Here is a 25,838-nt window from a genome sequence, read left to right on the forward strand (position 1 = left end):
TGGAGACCCAGGCCTGCCCTATGAAAGTCACAACAGCAGGCAAATCCTCTCTGGTGCCACTTGTTTCATTAACAGCGACTTCCCATTTTCATGAAGGGCCTGCCGATAAAATGAGCAACAGGTATTGGTCAGTTGCTGAGAATGTGGTGAGAACCAAAGGCCTAAAACTTGCTGCACTTGTAGAAGCTTGCTGCTAGTGGGGAAATACACAATGAAGAGAAGGAAGTGGGTGTAAGGCAGCGATGAGGTCTGCAGAGAAAGTGGGACAGGGATCAGGAGGGTGGGTGAGGGTGGGTGACTTTGTTGTTTCACCGGGAGGTGCCATCTGAGGGGAGGGTGTGAGCCACAAGGGTATCTGAGGGAGGAGTGCCCCAGGCTGAGGGCACAGTGCAGAGGCCCTGCGGGGGAGGTGAGCAGGCACAGGGAGTGGTGGCAGGTGGTGGGGGGTCTGGAGAGCAGAGGGGTCAGAGGCATGTGACTCTTAAAGACAAGTTGCACAGCACCTGCCCCAACCCCAAGCTGAAGCCGACAGAATGAATGTGCTCAGCACCCAGCCAGACTCGGAGCGCCAACTCTGTTCCCAGATCTCTGTTGCTAGAGGAGGGAAAGGACCTCAAGGGATCCATCTGCAAGCCAAAGGCTCCCTGGTGACCAAGTTCTGGGGCCGTTTAGTTAAAACTATAAGCGCAAAGCATGGCTTCTGGCACGGTTTCTCATTCTAATTGCACCAGTTGAAAGGGCTTGCAAGGGGGACCAGTCCCTGCCAGGATGGGATGCCGAGGATTCTGCTGGGGCTCCGACTGCTTGCTCAGCCCTGTGGGCTTGCAAAACTGTACTTCCGGACCTCGTTTCCACACAAACGTACCAAGAAGGAACAGCACTCCAGTCCAAGAGCCCTGTCCTGGCTCCCACTCCTCACCTTCCCCCAGAAAAGCCCATCTATTCCTAAACATGTCCCCCAGAACCAGAAAGCGCACCCCTGCCAACAGAGTTCGCGGTATCCACACAGCGGCACGCGCCCTGTGCACACGCGGGTATATTGCGCACATGCGCACTGGCCCCCAGCCCCGCCCCCTGGCGACGCGGGGCGTCCCTAACGACCGGCGGGGCAGCCCGGGGGCCGGCAGGAAGGTGAGTGCCCAGGCACCGAGAGTGGGTGAGGTGAACCCCGGAAGAGAGGACGCTCCCCCCGGGGTCTCCCTAACTCCCCCTGCCCCCCACTCCCGCCTGCCTGAGGTTGGCTTGGCTCCGGGCCTGTCTGTCCCCTCAGAAGGCCCCCCACCCCCACCCATTCGAGGCGGAACTCTTGCCTCTCCCCCTTTACGGTCACATCTGCTTACAGGCCCAGAGGTTAAGGGTCTTCGAGTAAAGGGGTGCGGGGTGGGGGCACCATGAGAAGAAGGAAGGGGAAAGGAGCATCCGGTAAGTTCGTGGAGGAAAGCAGTCCTGAGCCCTGTGCCACAGCCTTCTCAGGGCTGACTCCCACCCCCAGCTCCTCCGGGCTGCAGTCCTTCCTGCAGGTCCATTAGCTTCCGCACCTCCCTTCCTCCCTCCCTCTCAAAGCATGACTGGTTTCCCTTGGTTACCAAGGATCAGCAAGGGCCTCTTCACCCCAGGCAGGTTGGGGGAGGGACTCGATGGCCTTTGGAGCTGAGCTTCCCTGTTGGGTGTCTGAGCCCAAGGCAGGATCCAGGGGTGGGAAGCGAATACTCTGGAGTCTTTTCTAAGACAACAGACCAAGTGGTCAGGAGTTGGGAGGAGGGCCAGGCCCAGGGGTGTGATTAAATGTGCTGTCTCACGGGGGCCAGTCACCCAGCATGCTGGGCCAGGCTCTGTCAGAAAACTTTGGTGTCCCTCTTTTGTGATTTCACAAACTGTGTGTTCCCGAATGGGAGTGATATGGCCTGCGGTAGGGTCTGATAGGGGCACGAAAGACATCAGGGGAAGTCAGACAAATGCCCAGGTCCCCGGAGGACATGCCCAGGGAGGGTTCTCCTTGGCATCCTAAGGGAAGGGGAAGCTGAGAAAGTAGATGAAGCACAGTGGGAGAAGTGGGTGCAGAGCAGAACCCATCTAGCTGAGCCACCCCTGGGGGTGGTGCCAGGGGCACAGAGGTGCTTCAGCTCCTCAGCTAAGAGGAAGGCAGGGGAGAATGAGGGCCAGAGATGTGATGAGCAGAAAGGGGAGAGGGTGCTCCTCCAGCCTCTTCAACTTTCCCCTTTGGGCAGGGGGAGAAGCTTCTGCCCACGGTAGTTAGATTTAACTGGGGATTTAAGAAGAGTAGAGAAGTCTGAGACATCCAAGAGGAAAGAGTGCGCTAGACATTCAGGCACTGATCCCAGGTCTGTGAGGAACATCAAGCGCCCAATGTGAGCCATGGGGCAGGAGAGCACAGCTCTGCAGGGTGTTCTTGGGTCCCCAGAAGGCTGAAGGATACAGGCGATGGCTCAGTTCTGTGGAAGAGCCTGGTGCCTGGCAGTGAATTAGGGGGTTGAGGGAGCCTGAGCTATTTAGGCCAGCATCAAAAGGGTTAAACAGAGATGCCAAGAGCTCATGAGCTGGGGAAGTGGGAGGCCCACTGGAAAAGTGATGTGAACACCCAATCTCACCAATTTAGGAAGCAACCCCAACAGCTCATTATTTGTCTATGCTTTTGTACATGGAAGTAACAGACAGCTTTAGACAGGTATCAACTCAAAACTTAGCTTTCCCAAGCTATGTGCAGCTTAGCAAATTACTTATGCTTTAAGCCTGTTTCCTCATTTGTGCGATGGGGATAATAGTGTCATAATAGCAATAATAGTCCCCAATAATAGTTCTCAATAAACATATGTAGGTGAGGCCTGTAACATCTTCATCCCAATATCTATTACATATTTTGAATGCTGGCTCTGGGCCCAGCACTGCATGAAATGTCTCACTCACATCAACTCCTTTAATCTTCTGGATAATCTTAGGAAGTCAGTACTATTCGTTTCCATCCCCATTTTACAGATAAAGAAATGGAGGTTTAGTGGGGTGAAATGACTTACCCAAGGTCTCACAGATGCTGGGGGCTCAAGACCGTGTGGAGATTGGCCCTAAGGCAATCCTGAGTCCTTAGCCAGCTGCCTCCTGGTGTGCAAACGCTTTGACAGCCTCGCAGTCCATAAATCACAGCTGTGTATAAGCAAGGATATGGTTCCCGGAACACTCATCCAGCTGACGCAAACCATCAAAAATGAGGACAAGCTAGCTGAACAGGGGCATGTTGTCCCTTTATATTACCTGTGTTTGGGCACATAGAGAGTGGACTTTAACACCTAACACTTGGGAGTTAGGGCCTGAATGTGATTTCAGGCCTCTGGACCATGGTCCCAAGGACACAGCGTGGGGACCTGGTTGAAGGGAGGACTGGCCTTTCTACATGGACTGTGGTCCTGTGTTGAGTTAGGTTGATGCAGGGAGAGGAAAGGTCACAGGTTATACCCCCACTTTCCCCATCCTCGGGTATGTTGTGCCCTTAGGGACACCAGGTGGTGACACAAGAGGCAATCACTCGTCAGGGCCCCAACCTTCTCTCTGGAATGTCTGAAAAGATTGCTGCCCCAGAGAAGGGTCAGAGTGTTCAACACACTTCCAGTCTTCAAACTCTGGGACTATTAGTCAAATGCACCAGCTGGTTATTCCACCAGACAGAATTCTCTGTCTGCCCCACAGTTTCCCTACAGATTCGAAGCTCCAAGAAGGAAGGTGGTTGCCATTTCAGGAGCTGTCCTCCTTGAGCCCTTGGGAGCGTCAAGGTGCCCCTGGGCCCCTGGCTAATGGGTATCTATCCATCCCTCAAGCTTCCAGGGAGGGTAGCAGCCACCTGCTGCCACCCTCAGCTGCAGACTGCTGATGCCTAGGCCAGACTGAGGCTGCCCCATGAGTAGGGGGAGTCATCACAGGCCCCCTCTGACTCGTGCGCTCTCCACATTCAGTGGTGTGTTCTCCTTGCCCCCTTCCTAACTTGCCTTTTTGGATCTGAAATTCATTCACACTGAGGTGTGGATGACTGGTAAGGGAGATAGATATGTATTTTATTTATTTAGATATATGTATATAGTTAGGGGCCGGAAATTTCCATAGCGGGGTGCCAAGTTCTGGTTGTTCTCTTGGCCTGGGGAAGCCTTCCCTGACAGGTTCTCTTTGCATAAAGATAGGACCCCAGCTTCCCAGGGAGCAGGGACATGCCTTCTTTCCTGGCGGAGGGTGGAAAAGTGTGGGGAGTGACTTCACAAAGAGCAGAGTACTGTGGTGAGAAGGAGGTTACTGCCCTCAGACCCTGGGCCCAGCCCTCCTAGATGTCCAAGCACCAGTCACTTCTCCATCCCTGCAATGGGGCTGAGAAGCCCGCCCCCTGTCCACTGCAGAGTGGCTGTTAAGCCCCATATGACAGCAAAGCTCTGAAAGGAGCTTGTAACTGCTACTTGCCATGTAGCTCAGGTTGCTGATATGTCCTATGGCTGGAGAGATGAGAGGGGAGGCTAGAGTGATCCCGAGTGATCAGGAGAGATAGAATCCCCCGAGTTAGAGGCCAGGCCCTGTGTGTAATAAACCTGGGGGCCTCTGGTCTTAAGCCACTGCATTGAACCGCATCTACTGACGTAGGATTTTTTCCATAATTCCATTCACCAAACTGTGAGCCTATCCAAACGGTCAGGACCCTTTGGTCACAAAGGGGTTAGAAACCCAACTCAGCTTCAGCAAAAGGGACCTATTAGAAGGCTGCCAAGTAAGTCTCAAAATCAGAGGCATTGCTGAGGAGCCAGGCAGTTCTGGAACGCCCAGGGACGTCAGACTTGGGGACCAAAAGTACCGGGTGCTCTCTGGCCGCCCCTCTTTTCTGCTGGTCTCCCCCACACTTCATTCCCTCCTGCTGCAGGGAAGGAAAACCGCCTCCAACAGCAGGAGAATACTCTTGAAGGACATCCGCCCTGGTGTCTACCTCCATCTTTTCAGCTGCTCTAACAAATCCCAAGAAGGGCCCTGATTGGCTGGCATCAGGCATCCCTGAGCCAATCACCCGGACAAATATGGGACACTCCTATTGGCCAGAGTGTGTTCTCAGAAGGGGGCGGGGCAGCTCCAACACCTTTTCCAACACCAGCTCCCGGCATCCCTCGCACCCTCCACCTCCCCCCCACCCCCACCCCCCCGCCTTGCACCTCTAGGAGCTCACAGTTTAGAGTAGGTGTGGAGGGTGGTCAGTCTGATCACTGAAGGGATACAGGTACAGAGGTCTGATAAGAGCCAGGGAGGGACCATGCTTTCTACTCTCTTTAAGTTTTTCTTTAAATTCCAGTTAGTTAACAAACAATAGTTAATCTGAGCGGAGGTGGATGGGGGATGAGTTATATAGGTGATGGGGAAAGCGAAAACTGTCAATTCTGACCTTATTAGGAGGTTAGTGGTTTTGACCTTTGCCCTACAAATGACATCAGACATGGTAGTACGGAGTTTGTGTAAACGCTGCAGGACGGTGGGGGCTCTTTCTACAAGTATCATGTACCTGGAGCACATGGAGGGACACTCTGCCTCTTCCTTCTGAGGAGAGGGCTCAGGACTCTGGAGCCTACCTTGGGGTGGGTCCTGCGGTGTTAGGCCCAGAGGGGGCCACAGGCTCCAAAGAGTAGCAAGAAAGATGAAGACCAGACCTCAGGAAGAGATGTTGGGTCCTAAGACAATGAAGCCCTAGAAAGTGCACCTACCAGGTCCAGAGGGCAGCTCACCTGACCCCAGGTGGGGTGTGTCCCAACAAGGTGGCCTCCCAGGAGTTAGGAGAGGGAAGGGCCTCCCTGGATGGATGGTGCGACTAGGTACCCTTGTGAGAAATACCTAGAGAGTGGGCTCCAGGGCAACTCCAGCCAGAGACCTGGGGCTCCCCGCGACAGGCTGGGCTCTGGTCCCTTGGGCGTGGCCCACAGTGTGTCTTGGGATACATCCTGGTCCAGAGAGAATGCCAGAAATGTTTTCAGCCAGAATTCTGGAGGGAACTTTTGGCGGGAGCCCCAGGAGCCCAGAGGCAAAGCTGGCAGGAACAGGGCTGGCCTGTTGTCTCTTTCCTCCTTGTGTGGAGGAAAGATGGACTGCCAGGCCCATCCATCCTAATCCAGCCCAAACACCACCACAGCCCCTTTGTCCGCTGCCTTCCCTCTGGAGATAGGGAAGGGCCTCACTCAAGGATAGCATTCAGAGGTGGAGCTCCAAGGTACTCTCTCCCCAACCCAAGACCTCTGTCCCCCACCCTCAGCCTCAACGCACTTCCCCTCCCCCCACCCCGCCACCCCCAGTACCGGCCTAAGACATTATCTCAGAGGAATTTCCACTCCCGCCTGCAGAAGGAAGATATTATCCGGTGGTACAGATAAGGAAACTAAAGCTCAGATATGTTAATTGGCCAAGGTCACCGGCAGAGCCAGAAATGCCAAGTCATCTGGCACCTCCAAGCAGCATCCCCTCCCAGCCACACCCTCTGAGGGGCTATTAGTCAAATGCACCAGCTGGTTATTCCACAAATCCGGACACAATCAGTTTGTGAGTTTGCATTGGATTTGCATAAGGCTATCACAAATACATAGATACCTTCCCTACACTGCCCCATACCCCTCCACCCTCTGTCTCTCTCTCTCTCTCTCTCTCTCTCTGTCTCCCCACCCCCACACCCCACCCCCACCCCGGCCCCGCACACAGCCAGGCTCTTCCTCCTTGCAATGCCTTGTGGACTGGGGAGTACCATCTGGTCCCCTCCATCTGCCAAGGACACCTTTGCTAGTTCAGAGTGTTCCTTCCCACCGGGCATTACACAGTGCACCGAGTCAGGGAGCAAATCGGAGGGGAGACTGCCGGGAGGAGGAGCTCGGTGCGGAGCGGCCCCATTTCAGCCTGCAGCCGCGGGGCAGCTCCGATGCAGCAAGGAGTCACGAATGGACAATCGCGGAGGAGGGTCCCCAGCCCCAGATACATCCTCTCTTCTGTCTTCAGCCCCAGATTTAGCTGCCTTTTCGCCTCCCACGCCTTCCCGCTGCCGTCTGGAATGTCGGGAGGCTGGGAGAACTAGGAAGACTGGATGGGGATATTGGTGGTGGTGGGGGGGAACAAAGCGCTCAGAGGGGAAGAGGGAAGGTGCCCTGGACGGAGCATGGGTCTGGTCCCCCAGCCCACCTCCACCCCCCATCTTCCTCTCTGCCTACACTATGCAAAACGGTAGCCACTAGCCACACGTGACTATCGAGCCATCTGATTGTGAAGGCATAGTATAAAAAAATATATAAAATATCTCATTAATTTTTATATTGATTACATATTCCAAGGATAATACTGTGGACATACTGGGTAAACATAAAATTAATTCCACCCATTTCCCTCTTTTTTTAATGTGGATGCTAGAAATTTTTAAATAAATAATATATGTGGCTTGCATTTTGATATGTGTTGCATTTCTATTTGGCATGCTGTCCTCAACTCCAACCTCCTGGTTAGGCAGTTGCTGTATTGTAAAATAAATACAATAAATTTTTTTTTAAACTAAGTGCCTAAGAAAGTGTCCAACATGTATCAATTACTTATCATTGCTGTGTGCGTATTATTATCCAAAATGTGGGCCTGCCCCTTGCTATAGTTGTACGGGTCACAGTATGCTATGCTTCTTTGGATGCGTTATTTTACGTTGTTCACTTGTCCTGCTTCTCTTAGAGGTAACTGCCATCCTCATTTCACAGAGGAGGCACATGAAAATATAAGAGACTCAGTAACTTGCCCAGGGCCACACAGCTAGCCAGTGGGATTTGTGCCTGGATCTTGTCTACTCCAGAGATGGACCCTTGAGAACCACTCTGTGCTACTTCTCTTGCTAAACGCCCACTGAGGCCCTCCAAAGTTAAGCCCTGCACCCCTGTTCTCCCTCCAGGTTCCCAAGGGCATTAAGGGCCTGCCAGTGTGAGGCACTCCTCATCACGAGGCCATTGCCAAGGGGCTACGTGTCCGGAAGCTGCCAGTCCACAATATGCAGGAAACCCTAGCAACATCGACCTTGTTGTCGGTCCCCAGCCGATCCTCAATCTCCATGCAGGACAAGTTCTCCACTGCAGGCCAGACTTCGAGTGCAGGCCCCCAGCCCTCAAGGCCCTCAATCATCCCACCCCATAACAAGTCCAAGGGCTGGAATTCTGGGACCAAAGTACATCGGATGCGCCGGATTATAGCTGAGGATCCCGAGTGGTCCCTGTCCACCGTTCCCCTCCTCACAGAGCTCTGCATTCAGCACATCGTCAAGAACTTCCACAGTGAGTTTGTCCCCACCCTGGGCAGAAGAGAAAGGCCAGGGGTAGGACAGGATGGGTGGGACTGCCCAGAGGCACGGCTTCAGAGGCTGGGTCCTGGGGCAGCCCCAGCCTTTCTCAACATGGCTGTCCCGCTTGGGGCAGGGCGGGGCGGGGGGTGGGAGACACCTTTCCCATTCTCTCTGGCAAAACCCAGCCCAAACCATATTTACCGAACACCAACTCCAGTAAGCCCTTCCTGGTGGACCATCCTCCACTCCCTTGGCCTTCTCCAGTGTGTGTATGTTCTTGGTTTGTTCTGTACTCTGTGCTCTGCAAATGGCCATCCTTTGCAAAGAGGAGCAGCCAGCCTCTCCTAGCAGACGGGGTGCTCTGAGAACAGGATCATCATATTATCTATAGCACCTACCACCCCCTAACCTACAATATATTCGCCCGACTGACTTACTGTCTGCCTCCTCTCCCAAGAGGGAGTGGTTCCCTCTGTCTTGTTCACTCTTATATCCACACCCCTTAGAACAGTGTCTAGTGCACAGTAGGTGCTCAAACATCTTGCTTTAAGATGAATGAATCAAATCATTTGGGAATCTCAGAACTCAGGATTATCTCCTGCATCAGACCAAGTGATCACTGAGGGCTAGACCAGAGATCCTTGCTCACACTGGGAGCTCTGGGAAACCAGATACTAAGCTGTCCACCTTCAGGCAGGGAACACCCAAAGCCTGGGGCTGCATCTCCCCTCCCCCCTTAAACTGAGCCTCCCTAGGAGTAAAGGCTGTCTCCCCTCTCTGACTGAGGCTCCCTGAGTGCCAGAGAGGGTCTTGCATTCCCTTGGTGCCCCTAGGCAGGCCCGGCCGCCGGCATCAGGTAGAAGGCTCCCCAACACTGTGACTCCTGCTTTCCTTCCTGTTCCCAAAGACAACCCTATCCTGAAGCAGCTGCTTCCAGAGCACCAGCAGAAGGTGCTGAACCACTTGTCACCCGCCCTGCCTCTGGCAGTGACCGCCAACCTGATCGACGACGAGAACTACTGGCGCCGCTGCTGCGAACAGCGCTGGCCCGTGTGCCACGTGGCCAGGCACGGCGGCAGCTGGAAGCGCCTGTTCTTCGAGCGGCACCTGGAGAACCTGATCAAACAGTTCATCCCGAGCACCACGGACCCTGCCGTGATCCTCGACCTGCTGCCGCTCTGTGGGAACTACGTGCTCGGGCTGCGCGTGGACCAGTTCCTTCCGCCCGTGCGGCTCCCGCCCCAACCCCGGAGCGGGGAGCTGTCCGACTCAGGCAGCGAGGTGGAGATGGAGGAGCCCGCCACGGACCACTACCAGTTGTGTGACTTGGTGGCTGGCCTGAGCCACCTGGAGGAGCTGGACCTGGTGTACGGGGTCAAGGACTGTGGCATGAACTTTGAGTGGAACCTCTTCCTCTTCACCTACCGGGACTGCCACTCGCTGGCGGCCACCATCAAAGCATGCCACACCCTCAAGGTACCAGCCGGCCCTGCCTTCCCCCACCTCCCACTCTCAGCGCCTGTCTGATTCCCTCTCCCCTCCTCTTCCAACTCCTCCATCCCCATCTTCTTCCCCCCATTTCCTTCTTATTCACTGACCAAGTGTCTTTGAATGCACTGGGCACCAAGCTGGATTCTGGGGATGCTGAGATGAACAGGGCGCTGCCCTCACAATTCAGGAGCCATTTATTCATCCAAGGAACACTTGCTCTCCAGGCCCTATCCTAGGTGCTGAAGATTCAACAGGGAGCAAAATTATACTATTTGTGCCCTCTGGAGCTAACAGTCTGGTGGGATAAAAGGCACTTATCAGCAATCATGTAAATGTGAAATTACAACTAGGATGGGCTTGCTAGATTTAGCAAATAAAAAATACAAGACATCCAGTTAAATCTGAAACTCAAATACACAATGAATAATTTTTTTTAGTAAAGTATGCTCCAAATATTCTGGTTGGAAGGGGGAAAGCCTGCCCAAAAATCAGAGAAAGAGGAAAAGGGGGATGTAGCCCTGAGTCACAGAGCCAAGGGATGGGTGCGTTTCAAGAAAAGGGGAAGGCATCGAAGGGGGAGGGTGATGCTAAGGACCAAATTTAGCAAACCCGGAGGTCACAGAGATGGAACTGTCAGTGGAGTACCAGAAACAGGGACCAGATCCTAGTGGTTTATGGAAAGAGTGGGAAGTGAGGAAACAGGATGGCTGTGATCAGCTTTTTCAAGAACTTGGCTGTGAAGGGAGCGAAGGGGAAATCAGTAACACATGAAGGGTTGGGGTTTTCTTTAAAAGACATTGGCATGTGTTTAAAACCAGTGTAAAGCTCCTTCCAATAGCAAGAACGCAGCTGAGTCCAGGAGAAAGGCACAGGTTCACTGAACAAGGAAATTTCCTGAGATTGCAGGAGGGGTGGGGTTGAGGATGGTGGTGGGACAGTTGGTTCTGGGCAGAGGAGAGAGTGGATGTGGTTGGTAACAGTGGACTACTGTTTGGTATTAGGAAAATGAGGGGTTCTCATTGAATGGCCAGGGTGGTCGGAGGAGACTTGATTGCTGAAAGGAGGCTGTAGGGTTTTGAATCACTATCCCCTGAAGTTTGGGGAAGCTGGAGAAGGTTGAAATTATTGTTTCAGGGCGCCTGGGTGGCTCAGTGGGTTAAGCCACTGCCTTTGGCTCAGGTCGTGATCTCGGGGTCTTGGGATCGAGTCCCGCATCGGGCTCTCTGCTCGGCAGAGGGCCTGCTTCCCTCTCTCTCTCTCTCTCTGCCTGCCTCTCTGTCTACTTGTGATCTCCCTCTGTCAAATAAATAAATAAAATCTTAAAAAAAAAAAAAGAAATTATTGTTTCAGAGGAGGAGAGAGTACGTTGTCCAGAGAAAGAGGGCTGAGTTGGAACACAGCATTGCGGGTTTCTTGGTGGTTCCGGCAATAACAACCAGTCCTGTCATGTGACATTTTGCATCATGTCGGTTGCTTGGGCACAGATATGCAGCAAACAGAGAGTGGGGTTGATCCAGAGTTGGAGCTCGGCCAGATAGGTGCAATGAAATGACAAGAGGGACAAGAAGCTCTAAGTTGGCCGAAAGGGACAAAAGGGACGTAAAGAAAGGGGACTGAAGGACAGGAAGAGGGTGGAGAGGCCTCAAGGAAGAGGGAGGAGTAGAGGGAGCTGGTGAGAAGGGGGAGGGTTAGGGCTCCCATCTCTAGTATTCCCCATGCTAGTCCTACCGCATTCTTTCATCTTTTCTCTCCATCCTTCCATTTCCTGTCTCTCACCCTGGTTCTTACCCTGGCATCTCCTTCCAAGAGTTCCTCTCCTTGCCATGGTGGATCTTAGCCAGCTGAAGAGGGCAGAACGAGGGGCTGGGGCATCAGACAGACCTGTATTCAAACCTGCCTCTGGGGCTTGATCACCATGTGACCTTGAACAAATGATCCATCCACCCTAAGCCTTCATTTTCTATCTGTAAAGTACCTAGTTTGCTGAGGGTTCAACATAATGGTTATGATACCTTCAAGCAGCATGTCCAACATGTAATTTCTTGATAAATGCTAGGGTTTCCTTCTACCGCCCTCTGTCAGGTCTGCACTGAATCTGCCATGTGGGGGATTTCTGCTGTGCCCAAAGGCCACTCAGGGGGCCAACAGCAGGTGAGCAGGACCTCAGGCCTCCCTGGGGCCCCCCTCCTCTACCTGCAGAAGGCAGGCAGGCAGGCAGGCAGATTCTCCCTGGCTGCCAGCTGCCACATACCCTCTACCTGCCCACAGATCTTCAGGCTGACCCGAAGCAAGGTGGATGATGACAAGGCCCGCATCCTAATTCGTAGCCTACTGGATCACCCTGCCCTTGAGGAGCTGGACCTGTCGCACAACCTCATTGGGGACCGGGGCGCACGTGCTGCAGCCAAGCTGCTGAGCCACAGCCACTTACGCGTGCTCAACCTGGCCAACAACCAGGTGCGGGCACCTGGTGCACAGTCTCTGGCTCATGCCCTAGCACACAACACCAGCCTCATTTCCCTCAACCTGCGCCTCAACTGCATTGAGGATGAGGGCGGCCAGGCACTTGCCCACGCCTTGCAGACCAACAGGTGCCTCACCACCCTGCACCTTGGGGGCAATGAACTGTCTGAGCCCACTGCCACGCTGCTGTCCCAGGTGCTTGCCGTCAACACCACGCTCACCAGCATCAACCTCTCCTGCAACCACATCGGGCTGGTAAGCCGTACCCTTCTAAGGCCTTTGGGAGGTGGGTGTGGGACCCAACTGCCTTGGGGTGCTTCCAGGGTAATTCTTAACAACACAAACTTCACCTGGTTCTAATCCCAGCTCTGCCATTTTGCACTTGGTGAAATTACTTACCCTTTTTGGGCCTCCATGTCCTTATCTATAAAATGGGGATAATAATAGTATCTATTTCTAAGTGGGATACTAGTTGTTTCTCGGAGGATGCGTTGTACTTGTAAAGCAGTTAACATTGCAGGTGCTGGCTAGGATATCAATCTTGCTAGCTGTTACTGTTATTCAGGGTTATAGCCTATGCTAGGCACTGATATCCCTCAGTGTTCCTTTATTCCTCCTGGTTATCTAGTAGAATGTGTATTCCCCCCCCCCTTTTTTTTTGAAGGTTTTGTTTTTAAGTAATCTCTACATACAACATGGGGCTCGAACTCACAACCCTAAGAGAAAATGTTGCATGCTCTACCAACTGAGCCAGCCAGGCGCCCCAAATAGAATATGAATTAATTCTTTCTTTCTTTCCTGTAAGATTTTTTTATTTACTTGCGAGACAGAGAGAGAGAGAGAGAGAGAGAGAGAGAAGAGAGAGATGGGGCAGGGGCAGAAGGAGAGGGAGAGGGAGAGGGAGAGAATCTTTAGCAGACTCCTGGCTGAGCCAGGAGCCTGACACAGGGCTTGATCTCATGACTCTGAGATCACAACCTGAGCTGAAATCAAGAGTTGGACACAACTGACTAAATCACCCAGGCACCCCTAGAATGTGTACTCTTTTTTTTTTAAAGATTTATTTGTTTATTTATTTGACAGACAGAGATCACAAGTAGGCAGAGAGGCAGGCAGAGAGGGGGAAGCAGGCTCCCTGCTGAGGAGAGAGCCCAATGTGGGGCTTGATCCTAGGACCCTGGGATCATGACCTGAGGTGAAGGCAGAGGCTTTAACCCACTGAGCCATGCAGGTGCCCCAGAATGTGTATTCTTAACCCCACTTTACAGATGGAAAATTGAGTCTCAGAGAGGCTAGTGAATTGCCTAAGAGCACCCAGTCAGTAGAGAGTGGCAGGGCTGTGATTAAAACTCAGGACTGGCTGAATACCAGATTTATTTATTTGGGGCACCTGGGTGTCTCAGTCACTTAAATGTCTGCCTTCAGCTCAGGTCATGATCTCAGGGTCCTGGGATCAAGCTCCATATCAGACTCCCTGCTAAGCAGGGAGTCTACTTCTCCCTCTCCCTCTGCCTTTCCCCCTTCCCCTCCCCCACTCGTGCATGCTCTCTAACTCTCTCTCAAATAAATAAAATATTTCTTAAAAAGATATTATTTATTTATTTGAGAGAAAAAGAGAGTGTGTGCTTAAGGGGCAGAGGCAGAGGAAGATGGAGAATCTCAAGCAGACTCCCAGCTGAGCACAGAGCTTGATGCTGGGCTGGATCTCTGGACCCTGAGATCATGACCTGAGCAGAAAACAGCAGTCAGACACTTAACCCACTGAGCCACCCATGCGCCCCACCTGGGTCCTTTCTGATAGATGATGTCTCTCATTTTCTTGACCAAGTCTCAGAATAAGAAATGCAATTATCGAACACCTAGTGAACATATACATCAATATGGTATCATTGAAATGTACTTTTAGTGCTTGTGATAGATGCTGATATTTTCCTTTATTTTCTATTCTACTTCATTTTTTAAAAAATGCATCTGCAACCCATTAAACTGGCTTTGCTCTTGGGTCACAACCATGGAACACAACCATTCTGCCTCTCACATAAGTCTTACATAGAGCATGGCCCACCCAGCCCCAAAGCGGCTGGAGCTGTGAGGACTAGTGAGGAAGACCCTCCATCAAGAGAACAGTCTTGCGCGCTCTCTCTCTCTCTCTCTCTCTCACACACACACACACACACACACATCTCCACTAGGGGTGCTTTTGGCTACAAGTTAACAGAAACCTGAACCAGGAAATGGCTTAAACAATATTCATTATGTTCCATAATCAGAAGCCCCAGGGTAGGGGGCGTCTGGAGTTGATAAATTCGCTGGCTCACTGCCACCATCTGCTCTGCCCACCCAGCCACATGGCCACATCCTCTTGGGTGCTTCTCTCATGGTCCCAAGATGGCTGCTGCTCCTCACATTGGGCCATGCACCCCTCTCTCTTGTTCTCTTTTCAGAGGGAGAAGAGCCTTCCCAGAAGCCACTCCCTCTATAGGTCCTCCTCAAATGTCATTAGCCAGATTTGTCTCACACACCCATGGCTGAATCGGAGGAGGGCCATTACCATCATTGTCACAGAGCCATGTTTTTCAATCCATGAGGGTTGAAAAATCAATTTAGTAAGTCTTGATTACCGTTTTTCTTATAGAATAGAACGGGATGGGATAGGATAGCATAGAACACATTAGTGTGCTGCACAAAAGGTTAACCATTGTTTTGTGAAACTCATTCTAGTCACATCCTTGTATAAAGGTATGTATGTGTGTGTACACACATGTGCGAGGGTGATCCTGGGTAATGATATGAAATGGCCCCCTCCCTTGTACTCCTCTCCCAGGATGGCGGGAAGCAGCTCCTGGAAGGCATGTTAGAAAACAAGACCCTCCTGGAATTTGACCTACGCCTGTCAGATGTAGCCCAGGAGAGCGAGTACCTCATTGGCCAGGCTCTCTGTGCCAACCGGGAAGCTGCCCGCCAGCGGACCTTGAATCCTGGCCACTTCATGTCCCCAATCATTGCCAAGGGCCCTGAGAACCTTGCGGGATAAGGTGGGGGACAGGGCTGGGGCAGTGATGGGACCTGGACCACTGCCCTAGCCCCCTCCTCATTTCATGCTCGGTCATTCCTGCTGTAGAGTGACATATTAGAAGGGAGAGACCACGGATATCCTTGGGAAGAGTGATCAAGGGTGATGTGGGAAAAGTCCTGAAGTGGGGAGGGGACTGGGATAGAGGGAGAGAGGGGTATGAAGTGGGACCCATCCTCTGTACCCTGGAAGAGGATATTACCAGAACCCCTGAAATGACTGACTTCTTCCAGGGTTAGGGGAGGCAGAGAAGATTCTGAAAGCCTGTGCCAGCCCAGACTCTCCCATGGAAATTGTCCATCTCCCTTACCTACTCTACCCCCTTTCCCCTGACCATTTTCCTCTCTGCTAAATAGGTGCTGGACTTCTTTATCTTTAAACATGTGCGTGCCTGCACACGTGGGCACACTCACAGCTTCAGTCTCTCTCTCTCCCTGGGCTACTGCAGGGCTTTGCCTGGCTCTTCTACCCTCACCCCTGTCAATGCTACCTTGCTGTTCCTTGACTCACTGACTCTGCTAAATTGATGCGTTCTACAAGCCACTCCATCCCCTAATTCTCACCCCACCCCACCCCCCACAACCCAGCAAGGGGGAAACAGAGGTGACAGGAGGGACTCAGACCACTGCCCCCACCAGGGAGCTTCTGCTGGGAGTAGAGTGTGGGGGAGGTGCCACACTGGGGAGGAAAGTCAGTGAGTCATCTGCAACTTTATTATCCACCAGTTTGATTTGTACAATCTTTGCGCTTGGAAATCCACGACAGAAAGGCCACAGTGTGATGCACCCAAATGACAGAGACCTGTCTTCTCCCCAGCCAGGCCCAGCCCACCCCACAAGCCCTTGTCCTCAGCACATATGGAGCCTTCTAGTGGCCCTCCAAGAGTCCCCATGGTTCTGTGGCTGCCACAGAAGTCACATCAGCCCCCATGGCCACAGGAGGACCTGACAGATTCAGGCTGAGCCCCGTCTCCCCTCCTCCTCCCGCTGAGAGGTCCAGAGCCTCCAGACCTGTGGTTTTTCCACAGGATGGGTCACAGGCTGCAGCCACAGCCCAGGGGTGCCTGCTCCCCAGGACTCCTTCCAACAAGCAGGCGCTATGCAGAGCACCAAAGGGGGCTTGGGAGCGACTGCACTTGTGTGCCTGTCTGGGCAACCTAGAGTCTGTCTGTGCCTGACACCCTCTGACAGTTCTGGAGTGCAAACGTGTAGATGTGAGGGTGTGTGTCAGCGACTGTGTGTGTGTGTGTACATAGCCACAGCTGCTAGCAGAAGTTCTAATTAGAGAAACAAGAACATTCAGTGTAAAGTTTAATTTTAGAGATTAATTAATTTTCTGGTTTTCGTTTTCCCTGGCAATCAATAAAGCTACCAAGAAAATAGACCAAAGAATCAGTTTCTCTCTAAGTCTGTGCGTGTGTGGAAGGTGAGGCTGTCTGTGTAAGAAGACCTAGGCAGAAATGGTCAATACAGGCAAAAATAATAACAGGGTTCCCCCCATCCCCTCCTCCTAGCTCAGGCTCCATCTCAGCAATGGGCCTGAGGGAGAAGGAGCTGAGTCCCTCCCTCTTTGGAGCCGGGAAGTGGCCAGGCTGCCTCCACAAAAGGGCATGACATCCGGGGCCAGCTGGCCAAGAACTGGGACCTGCGGCCACAGCTCACCACCTGGGCCTCACAGATGTCCCTTCAGAGGAAAGAGGGGTGCTCCAACCGCCAGGGCTCCAAGGACCACAGACTCAGGGTTCAGGCAGGTTCAGTGACGGCACTCAGGTGGCCACGGGTGCCCAGACCCAGGGAAACTCAGTGGGCAGCTGTTCCCTCCTGCCCAAGCCTCCTGTTCTCCGGCCACCTCTGCCTTCCCACTTAGCCATCTCCACAGGAAAGTAAAGCTCAATCCCGATGGGCCATGGGCCATGGTGTCCCTACAATCCAAACCTCCCTAATCCCCTGGGGAAAAGGGGACGGAGAGCCAGAGATGTTGCATAGGTGGCAGTCATGCCCTTGGCAGGTGTAGTCCTGGCTAGGCTGGAGGAAGATGGGAGAGGAGGCTCAAGAAGGGGAAGAAGGAGCTCTGGCGGCTCCGGTGAAGTGAGGAGCATCAGGTGTGAGCGATGCTGGCGGGCCCCAGGGTTATTCTCTCCAGCTTGAAATGTGAGCTCAGTCCCTGGGCACTGAGTCTACTGGGAATGCATTAGGCAGGGGGGTTGGGAGGGCAGGGGGCACATAGACATGCACACTGAAGCACATCAGGGTGGGAGTGCTGGGGGAGAAAAGGCTGCCTCAGAGCTTTAGGAGAACAGCAGGTGGGACCCGCGATCTTCGGTGGTAGCAGGGTGTCCTTTGGAAGACCCTGGGACACGCTGCAGGGCTTCAGCACATGGGATAGATGACAGAGGGGTTGGGCAAGATTTAGAGAATTTCTGCCTCTGACCCTGCCCCTAGAATTGAGTATTTCTCCAGCCAGGACTCCTGAAGACAACCTCAGCCCTGAAGAGGTAATGTGTGGGGGCACAAACCGCTCTTCACACCACCATCCCCCACAAGTCTGGGGAAGGCAAGGAAAGGTTTCACCCCAGAAACCCCTACCGTTGGCTGTCCTTTCCATCTCCCTCCACTGCCCACTCCCACCTGCTGCGAGAGTTCCCCCTTTGCCACCGGGGTCTGTCTCCCACTCTTCCCACCCAGGCATTCATCTTGACCAGCTTTAATGATGGTGTGTGGCAGTATCCCACCCCTCTGAAGGGAGAGTCCTCCCAGACCCCAGGTCAGGAGGCTGCTGCCAGGACGCTGCAGAATTTAGAGACAGGACTGAGGTGCATACTGTCCACATTTTGCCTCCCTCCTCCCTGGGCAACTGTTCTTCAGGGCCAGAGAGCAAGAGGCAAGGGAGGAGGGTGACGCAAGCAGTGTGAGCGCAGTCCCTCCAGGACCCACACTCCAGGGACCCAGCTAAATAAACAGCAGTGGAGGGAGTGGCAGAAAGGAAACCCCGATGTTTGGGGCCAGCGCCAAGAAGAGGATAGCAACATTTGCACGGTTTTGAGATGGAGCACCGGGGCTGACATCTGGCCCCGGTCTCAGACCCGCTGAATTCATTAGCTGGTTGGAAGCCAGCCCTGCTGTTCACCACCGCTCCCTCCGCAGGGAAAGGCCCTGGTGGGGCTAGGCTGCGAAGGAAGGAAAGCCCCAGTTTCCCTTCCCCATGCCTCTAAACCTCCCCAGCTGCACAGCCAAAGCCTCGCCCTTGAGGCGGGCCCCAGGCGGTGCCACACAGCACAGTCGCCACTAACAGTCAGAAGATCCATTGAAAGGCTGGACGGGAAATCGCAAGTGTGCGAGTGTGCGTGGGAAAAGGGGAGGTGTCCCCCTAAGAACCGAGCGGCAGGCTGGAAGGAGCCGACCGTGCCCGGGCTGCGGGTTCTCCAGAGCCGCCGATCCCCTCCCACCATCGGTCTCTTTATGTACAGGAAAGGCGGAAGGTCCGGACCCCATCGGGGTCCGTCCCGCGCACCCTCGCCTCCTGGCTCCCCGCGCCGCGCCCAGCACAGCTTCAGTCACCATCACGACTCCCCCTGCTACCAGCCAGGGACACAGTCCGACGGGGGACAGGAGGGAGGACCGAGGGCCTGGCGGGGGGAGGAGGGGCGGAGGTCACAGTGAGGTCTCTACGCAGGAGCCGTGGCGGTGCAGCGGCCGGTGGCTGTGGCCCAGACACCCCTCCTGCCGGTGCACGATGAGGACCGGGAAGTAGAGGGCGTCGTGGTAGGGTGGCGGCGGCCCGGCCTCCTCCTCGTCGTCGTCCTCGTCGTCCCCCATGCTGGCCTGGCTCGACAGGCGCGTCTGCTCGGTGGGACAGCTGGCCTCGTTGACACTGCCGCTCCGGCTGCGCCATAGGCAGCTGCGTCGGGAGCCGTAGAGGCGGCCGAGCGAGAAGCGGCTGCCCCCGCAGCCCGGGCCGCCACCGGGGCCGGGGCCGGCCCGCGGGCTGGCGCAGATACTGAGCGCGCTGCGCGAGAAGATGGACGAGCTGCTGACGGCGCGCTGGCAGTGCTCGCAGCTGCGCCGGTACGGGGCCACGCCCGCCGCGCCCGGGCCGCCCACCCCGCCATAGCGGCACGCGGGCGCGTACCCGCCGCCCGCCGCCCCCGCGCAGCGCGGCCCCAGCCCCGCCAGGTCCATGAGCACCGCCTCCGAGTAGCTGGGCACCAGCTGCTGGTTGGAGCGGATGTGCCACTCGAGCTCCGTGCTGTCCACCGTGTTGACCCGCGGCAGGCGGTGCGTCAGCGGAGGCAGCAGCTCGTCGCTGGGGCTCAGGCCGCCGCCCGCGCTGCTCGCCGAGCCAGGCCCCTCCAGGCCGAAGAGCTTCTCCACGTGGTAGTGCGCGTAGGCCGTGCGGTACTCGGCCAGCACGCGCAGCGGCCACGACAGCGTCAGCAGCGCCGCGGCCCAGAAGGCCGAGGAGCAGGCGTACCACGGCGGCCGGGCCGGGTCCGGGAAGGCCACCATGAACTCGCGGAAGTCCACGTTCTTGAGGTGCATGCCCTCGCGCGCCTCCATGTAGTCGTCCAGGCCCTCGTTCTCGGCGAAGAAGCGCGCGCGCTGGCACAGGTAGGCGTTCTCGGCCTCCACGCTGGCGAAGCTGAAGCACTTGGTGAAACGCAGGCGCGTGGCCGGCGCGCCCTCCAGCCCCACCAGCGCCTTGGACACGTCGCGGACGCCGCAGCGCGCGTAGTCGAACTCGGCCTCCGCCACGTGCGTGTTGACGCGCTCATGGTAGACCTACGGCGCCGGGGAGGGCGGCAGGAGTCGCTTCTGTCGGCTCACCCTCGTCCGCCCCATCGCGCCGCTCTTGCTGCCCGCTCAAACCCCGGAGCCCGCCCCACTTTCGAGCCCGCTTGGAGCCGGGTGGGATCTTATCATCTGCTTTGCAAAGCCACGCGGGTCCTCAGCGTCTTCGGTTAGAGAGGAGGACGGGCGGGAACTCACACCTCCCGGTGTGCATGCTAATTTGAATTAAGCGCTGCTTCTTCAGGGAGTCAGGCGCTGGCCTTGAACTGCCCGTCGGGTTTGCCCAACCTTTTTGCCTCGTCTCCCAAGACTCACGCTGCCCCTTCTTTCCTTTTACAAGTGTGTTCCCCAGTGGGCCGAGGAGCGCTCTGTCGACCGGTCTACCTGTTCCCACCTTAGCTCTCAACCATTCCTGATTCTCACAGGCCCCAGGCTTCTGTTTACCCATTCCAATACTGAGACGGAAGTCACCCTTCCCTGAGAAAAATCTCTTCCCGCAGGGTTCTAATAATGCCTAATCCTGGCGGGTCCAGGCTGTGCTAATTAGCCCCCATCCCCACCTTTCCATGGGGCCTCCATTGCCTACCTCCGCCTCTTTGCCAGCAGACTCCCACCTCTGGGAGCCTCAGACTTGGGATCCAGGGCCCTGTGTTTGAGTCTAGCACTACCTCTTAGAAGCTGCAGACCTTGGGCAAGTCATTGAGCTTAGGATTCCTTACCTGTGAAAGAGGACCTGGTAGCAGCCACCTCACTGAACGGGTGAGAGCATGCTGTGAGGTAGTGCATGGGAAGCCATCTCCAGCCATTAAGCACTAAGCATTACAGACCCTGGAACCAGACTACCTGGGTTCAAATCCCAGCTCCACCACATACTAGCTGGTATGACTCTGAGCAGGGTACTTAACCTCTCCGGGCCTCAGTTTCCTCATTTGTAAAATGTGGGTAGTAGTTACCTACCTCATAGGGTTGTAATGAGGATTAAAGAAATGATGCAGTATTATCATGTACATCGGGCAGAGCGTGGTTGCTGGTGTTTACCATTATTATTATTATTATTATTATTACTGTTGTTACTGCCCTCCTGTTTCAGTGTCCACAAGAGCTCACTGCTACCTGTGCTCCTCCCCCTGGGGGGTAGTCCATCAGGTCCCAGCACCCCCCTCCCATTTGGACTGGCCTGTGCTCCCCTCCAACCCCTCACCTGGGTGGTGGTGTAGGCGTCTCCATTGCGGTATCGCGTGACCTGGCGGGTGCGGCGGACATAGTGGTAGCTGATGGCCTTCCACCAGATACAGGGCGTGGCCTGCTGCATGCGGCCCACACGCTCCCGCACGCTGCTCACATCAACACGGTGCTGCAGCTCATGGCGGGCTTGGCAATGCCAACACTCCACCAGGTAGACGGCGTACAGCATGAGCAGGAAGGCCAGGGGGATGTAGACATAGCCGTTGGAGCAGGGGCTGTCGTGGTACATGAGGCTGTTGCCCTGGTAGGTGCTGCTGAAGGTGAGGCGGGTCACCGTGGTCACGTGGCACCAGGCCACGGCCCCCAGACAGCCGTACATGAGCAGCGAGAGCAGCAGGCACTTCCAGTGGGACTCACGGCAGAGGGACTTGGTGAAAGAGGGCTGGATGGGACGCTGCTGCTCAGATGGGCAGGGGAAGGTCCAAGATGAATGGAAAGTGAGACGGAGTGGCAGGACCCGGCACAGAGATGGATGGAGGTGTAGAAGCCAGCATCAGAGATGACAGGCAGACAGGGATGTGGGGAGGAAAGGTAAGACCAAGAGGGGAGCCAAGGACCAAAGATAAATGAGGAAATGACCCGAGTGAGACACGGGGGCAGGGAAAGAGAACAGAATGCCAATACAGGGACGTGCAGAGAGAGACAGACACCCAAAAGGCAGAGAGGGATCGGAGCCAGAGGTGGAGGGAGGAGGCCCGGTGGCAGAGATGACACAGATGGATAGGATGGCACCCGGAGAAACAGAGTCCAAAGACAGATGTAAGATGGCCGTGAAACAGGAGGTGTGGATGGGGAAGACAAGGGAGGACAGACAGGCGTCAGTGAAGGCAGGTCCCCAGCCAGGACTCCTTCCAGGTGTTCCAGGAAAGCAGGGAGGGACCCATTTGACAACACCTTCCCACTTAACAGGTGGGGCCCTCACATCTTCCTGGTTCTTTGAGTCCTGGGTTCTGGAGTAGCCAGTCCTCTTTGACCCATCCATCTCCCCATCCCTCACAGACAATTAGTCTCATACCTCCTTTGGAGGGGTGGGAGGGGGTGCCCAGGAGACATCAAGCTCTGACTCTCCCCACATTCTGACCTGGAGGCCCTCTCTGTAAGTCTCCTTCCTGGACCCTAACATCCTTCCCTGTTCTAAGATGAGAGGCATCTCTGAGTAGAAGGCAGTCCAGAAGGAGATATTCAGAAGGGCAGAGGCAAGTGGCTGGGGAACAGGGATGTGGCACTGGGTCACAGGGGTAGGGAGGGAGACATCTGCAGTCCAGTCATTTGTCAAAATGATTCCTGGAGCTCTCTGGGGGCCTATTAAAACACTTGGCCCATTCTGTTCTACGGTCACCCCAGTGAGTTGTTTACACATCTAGACTGGGTGCTCCTGAGGTCAGGGTCTCAGTTCTCCTGGGTGCCCACCATGGAGCTGGCACCCAGCAGCCACTTAGTAGATGAGAACTGAGTTGGATTTCTGGTGGTGGGCTGTGCTTTCCTACTCCTCCTCCCTGCTGTCTAGCTTTAAGGAGCCCCCCCCCCCCCTCAACACAGACACCCCCCTGCTGAGATCCTGATTTCCTCCAGTTCCCCAGGCCTGACCTGGAGGCTAGCCACAGGAAGGGAGAAAAGGGTGGAAAGGAAGGGCACAGTCACAGGCAGTGGGCCCTGGGCCTGTGAAATGAGAGGAAAGATCTGGAAGTGCAGATAGATAGGTGGGCTAGGCAGTAGTACACAGCATATACAAACAAGATTAGGGTAGATGGACCTTTTTGGGAGCCTTGTCCTTGGGGGGTGTGCAGATGTGCACCTTTGTGTGCCCGCCTGAGTATGCACGTGTCCCACGGAGAACACATCTGAAAGGGTCTCTACCTGCAGGTCTGTCCCTGCCCACGTGCTTCTGCCCTAGTGCAGTGTGTATGTGTGTGCAAGAGTGTGCACGGGGGGGGGGGGGCACAGTGCTACTGACACCCTCCTCAGTCTCTTTGTTTCCAGGTTCAGAGGACTGAAGAGTGGGGCCCCGTACTAGGGAAATGCTTATTTCCAACACTCTGAAGGATTGCTGGGCTCAGGGACCCCCTGGGAGTGGGGGAACTGCATGGATATTGGGAGGGAGAGGTGCACACACTCCCAGTGACCCCAGGGGGAATCGCCTCTCTACACACTTGACTTTCTCAGGACCACAGCTCAGGTACCACCACCATTTCCCCATGGTACTCTCCTGCCTCTGTAGCCCCTACAAGTCGCCCTTCCTGGCCTTCAAGATCGCATCCCCTCGGCGAAACAGGATTCCTGCCACCGTCCCCACCCCATCAGCCCGGGGTCCGCGAGGCTCCGCCCCTAGGCCCCTCCCCCTGCCCAGGACCCCCCGAGCCCCGCCCCCGGCGCAGCCCCTTCCCCGCTACCGCGGACAGCTCCCGCCGCCGGTGGGGGCATCCGCGCGGGACTGCGGCTGCGGCGGCCGACTCGGGGTGCGGGGCGCCGGCCGCGCTGCGGCGGAACCGGCGGGGGCCGCGCGGGGCGGGGGATGGGGGGCCAAGCTGCGGCCGCGCCTGTGGAAGGGGCGCTGACTGTGCTCACCTCCTCTCGGGCGGGGCCCTCGTCCGCCGCCGCCGCCGCCGCCGCCGCCGCCGCCGCCGCCGTGGGCTCCTCCGGGACCCCGGGGCCGCCACCTCCGCCGCCGCCGCCGGCGCTCTCTCCCGCGGCCGAGCCAGGGGGGGACATGGCGTAGAGGGGGTGCGTCGAGCTCAGGGCTTCCCGGGGGGCCGCCGGGGGCCGAGGGCATCCTGCGCGGGCCCTGGGGAGGGGGCGGGAGGGGGCGGGGCCCTCGCTGCTCCCCACCCCCCGCCAGGGGGGAGGGGGCCTGGAAAGGGCACCGGGGGTAGGGGGCTAGGGGCTGGGGGTGGGGAGGCGGGCTGGGGGGCCGGGCCGGGGGGGCCGGGGCCGGGGGCGGGTGTCACCTTGAGGCCCTCGCGGCGCCGCTCCGCCTCCCGCCCGCTCCCGCCGCCGCCTTTTGTCTGAGCCGAGCTGGAGCCAGCGCGCCCCCCCTCTTCCTCCCAGCTCAAGAGCCCCGCCCCCAGCCCCCCAAACTCCGCCTTCCCCAAGCCTACCTAATAGCCACCCCCCAAGGAGAAGAAGCAACAGGGGCTCCCCGCACCCCTTCCCCACTCCCAGCCTTGCTCACCGCACCACCACCACCCCCCATCCTGGCAATATCTGTGCGGCAACTCCTTCCGTCCCTTCTCCGTGGAGGGGGCACCAGTGGTTCAGCCAACATCCCTCCCCATCGTTGGTTCCCGCAAGTTCCTGGGGCCAAGGGTGGGGGAAAGGAGATTGAGCCATGGAACCCTAGGGAAGATCCTTATTTCCAGTTGGGTGGTAACGGGTTAAGGCGGGAGCCAGCCTTCCAAGGCCAGATCCAAGTGCGCAGAGATGGAATCGCATGAAAGAGAAAGGACTGGAGCTAGATGTGAGAAAGGACTAACAGAGGGCAGAGGGGAGGACATGGGAACCAGCCTTCACAGAGCCATTTTCCTTCCCTAGAGGAACAGCCCCAAAGAAGCAATGAAGTGTGTGCGTCGCCCTAGGCTGGAGAACAGGAAACCTAAATTCCAGTTCTTAATCCTGGCTCTGCCATTAAGTGGTTGTGTGACCTTGGGCAAGTGCCTTCCCCTCTAAGCCTTAGTTTCCTCATCTGTGCACTGAAGAATTTGCCTGGACTCTCTCTAAGGCTCTGCCCTTCTTCTGTGAGTGTAGGAGGCAAAATCACAGATGGCAGGCCAGGCTGAGTGACTACAAGTAGCCTACCCCTTCCTGCCATCCATCCACACTGTTTTTCCCTTGTACTGTCTGGGTCAGGCAGAAAAAAAACTGACATGCATTCATTAATTCCTGGGTGGATCCATTCAATAAACAGGCATTAGGTACCTACTGTGTACTCTGTTCAGAAATGAAACATATGGGGCGCCTGGGTGGCTCAGTGGGTTAAGCCGCTGCCTTCGGCTCAGGTCATGATCTCAGGGTCCTGGGATCGAGTCCCGCATCGGGCTCTCTGCTCAGCAGGGAGCCTGCTTCCTCCTCTCTCTCTGCCTGCCTCTCTGCCTACTTGTGATCTCTGTCTGTCAAATAAATAAATAAATAAAATCTTTAAAAAAAAAAGAAATGAAACATATGATATTCTACCTTCAAAGAGCACAAAGTCTAATAGGGAGGGGGACCAATCATTGTGATAAAATAGTATAAAGGGTATGCATATTCAATCCATGTGTGCACCCTGTGGAATCCTGCTGTGTGCCCGGTGCTACATTAGAGTCTTTGACGTATAGTAATTGGTCCCCTATATCCCCACCAGGAACCAAAGTATAAGGAGTGTGAGTGATTTATTCAAGGTCACAAGCTAGTACTCACAGAGCTAGTCCTAGAATCCAGACCTTTCCCATTCCAAAGGCCGTGGGGATATCTGTGGGTAGGAAGTTAGCTT

At 55.5% G+C, this 25,838-nt stretch overlaps 2 protein-coding genes across 2 annotated transcripts; one reads left to right on the plus strand and one right to left on the minus strand.

Moving 5' to 3' along the window:
- The first annotated feature begins 1,021 nt into the window (after positions 1–1,021).
- Positions 1,022–17,384, plus strand: TCTE1 (t-complex-associated-testis-expressed 1). Its single transcript, XM_059400354.1, has 5 exons — positions 1,022–1,131; positions 7,931–8,306; positions 9,222–9,790; positions 12,074–12,523; positions 15,093–17,384. The coding sequence occupies exons 2-5, from the start codon at positions 8,027–8,029 to the stop codon at positions 15,300–15,302; spliced, it is 1,509 nt and encodes a 502-aa protein (XP_059256337.1). The 5' UTR covers positions 1,022–1,131; positions 7,931–8,026; the 3' UTR covers positions 15,303–17,384.
- On the minus strand, positions 16,033–24,461 carry TMEM151B (transmembrane protein 151B). The gene is made up of 3 exons (XM_059400353.1): positions 23,939–24,461; positions 21,330–21,770; positions 16,033–20,119 (listed from the first exon to the last, which is right to left on the minus strand). Exons 1-3 carry the CDS (start codon positions 24,080–24,082, stop codon positions 18,992–18,994), a joined length of 1,713 nt encoding a protein of 570 aa, XP_059256336.1. The 5' UTR covers positions 24,083–24,461; the 3' UTR covers positions 16,033–18,991.
- Between the last annotated feature and the right edge of the window lie 1,377 nt (positions 24,462–25,838).

Source organism: Mustela nigripes, chromosome 5 (assembly GCF_022355385.1).
Source record: "Mustela nigripes isolate SB6536 chromosome 5, MUSNIG.SB6536, whole genome shotgun sequence".
NCBI lineage: Eukaryota > Metazoa > Chordata > Mammalia > Carnivora > Mustelidae > Mustela > Mustela nigripes.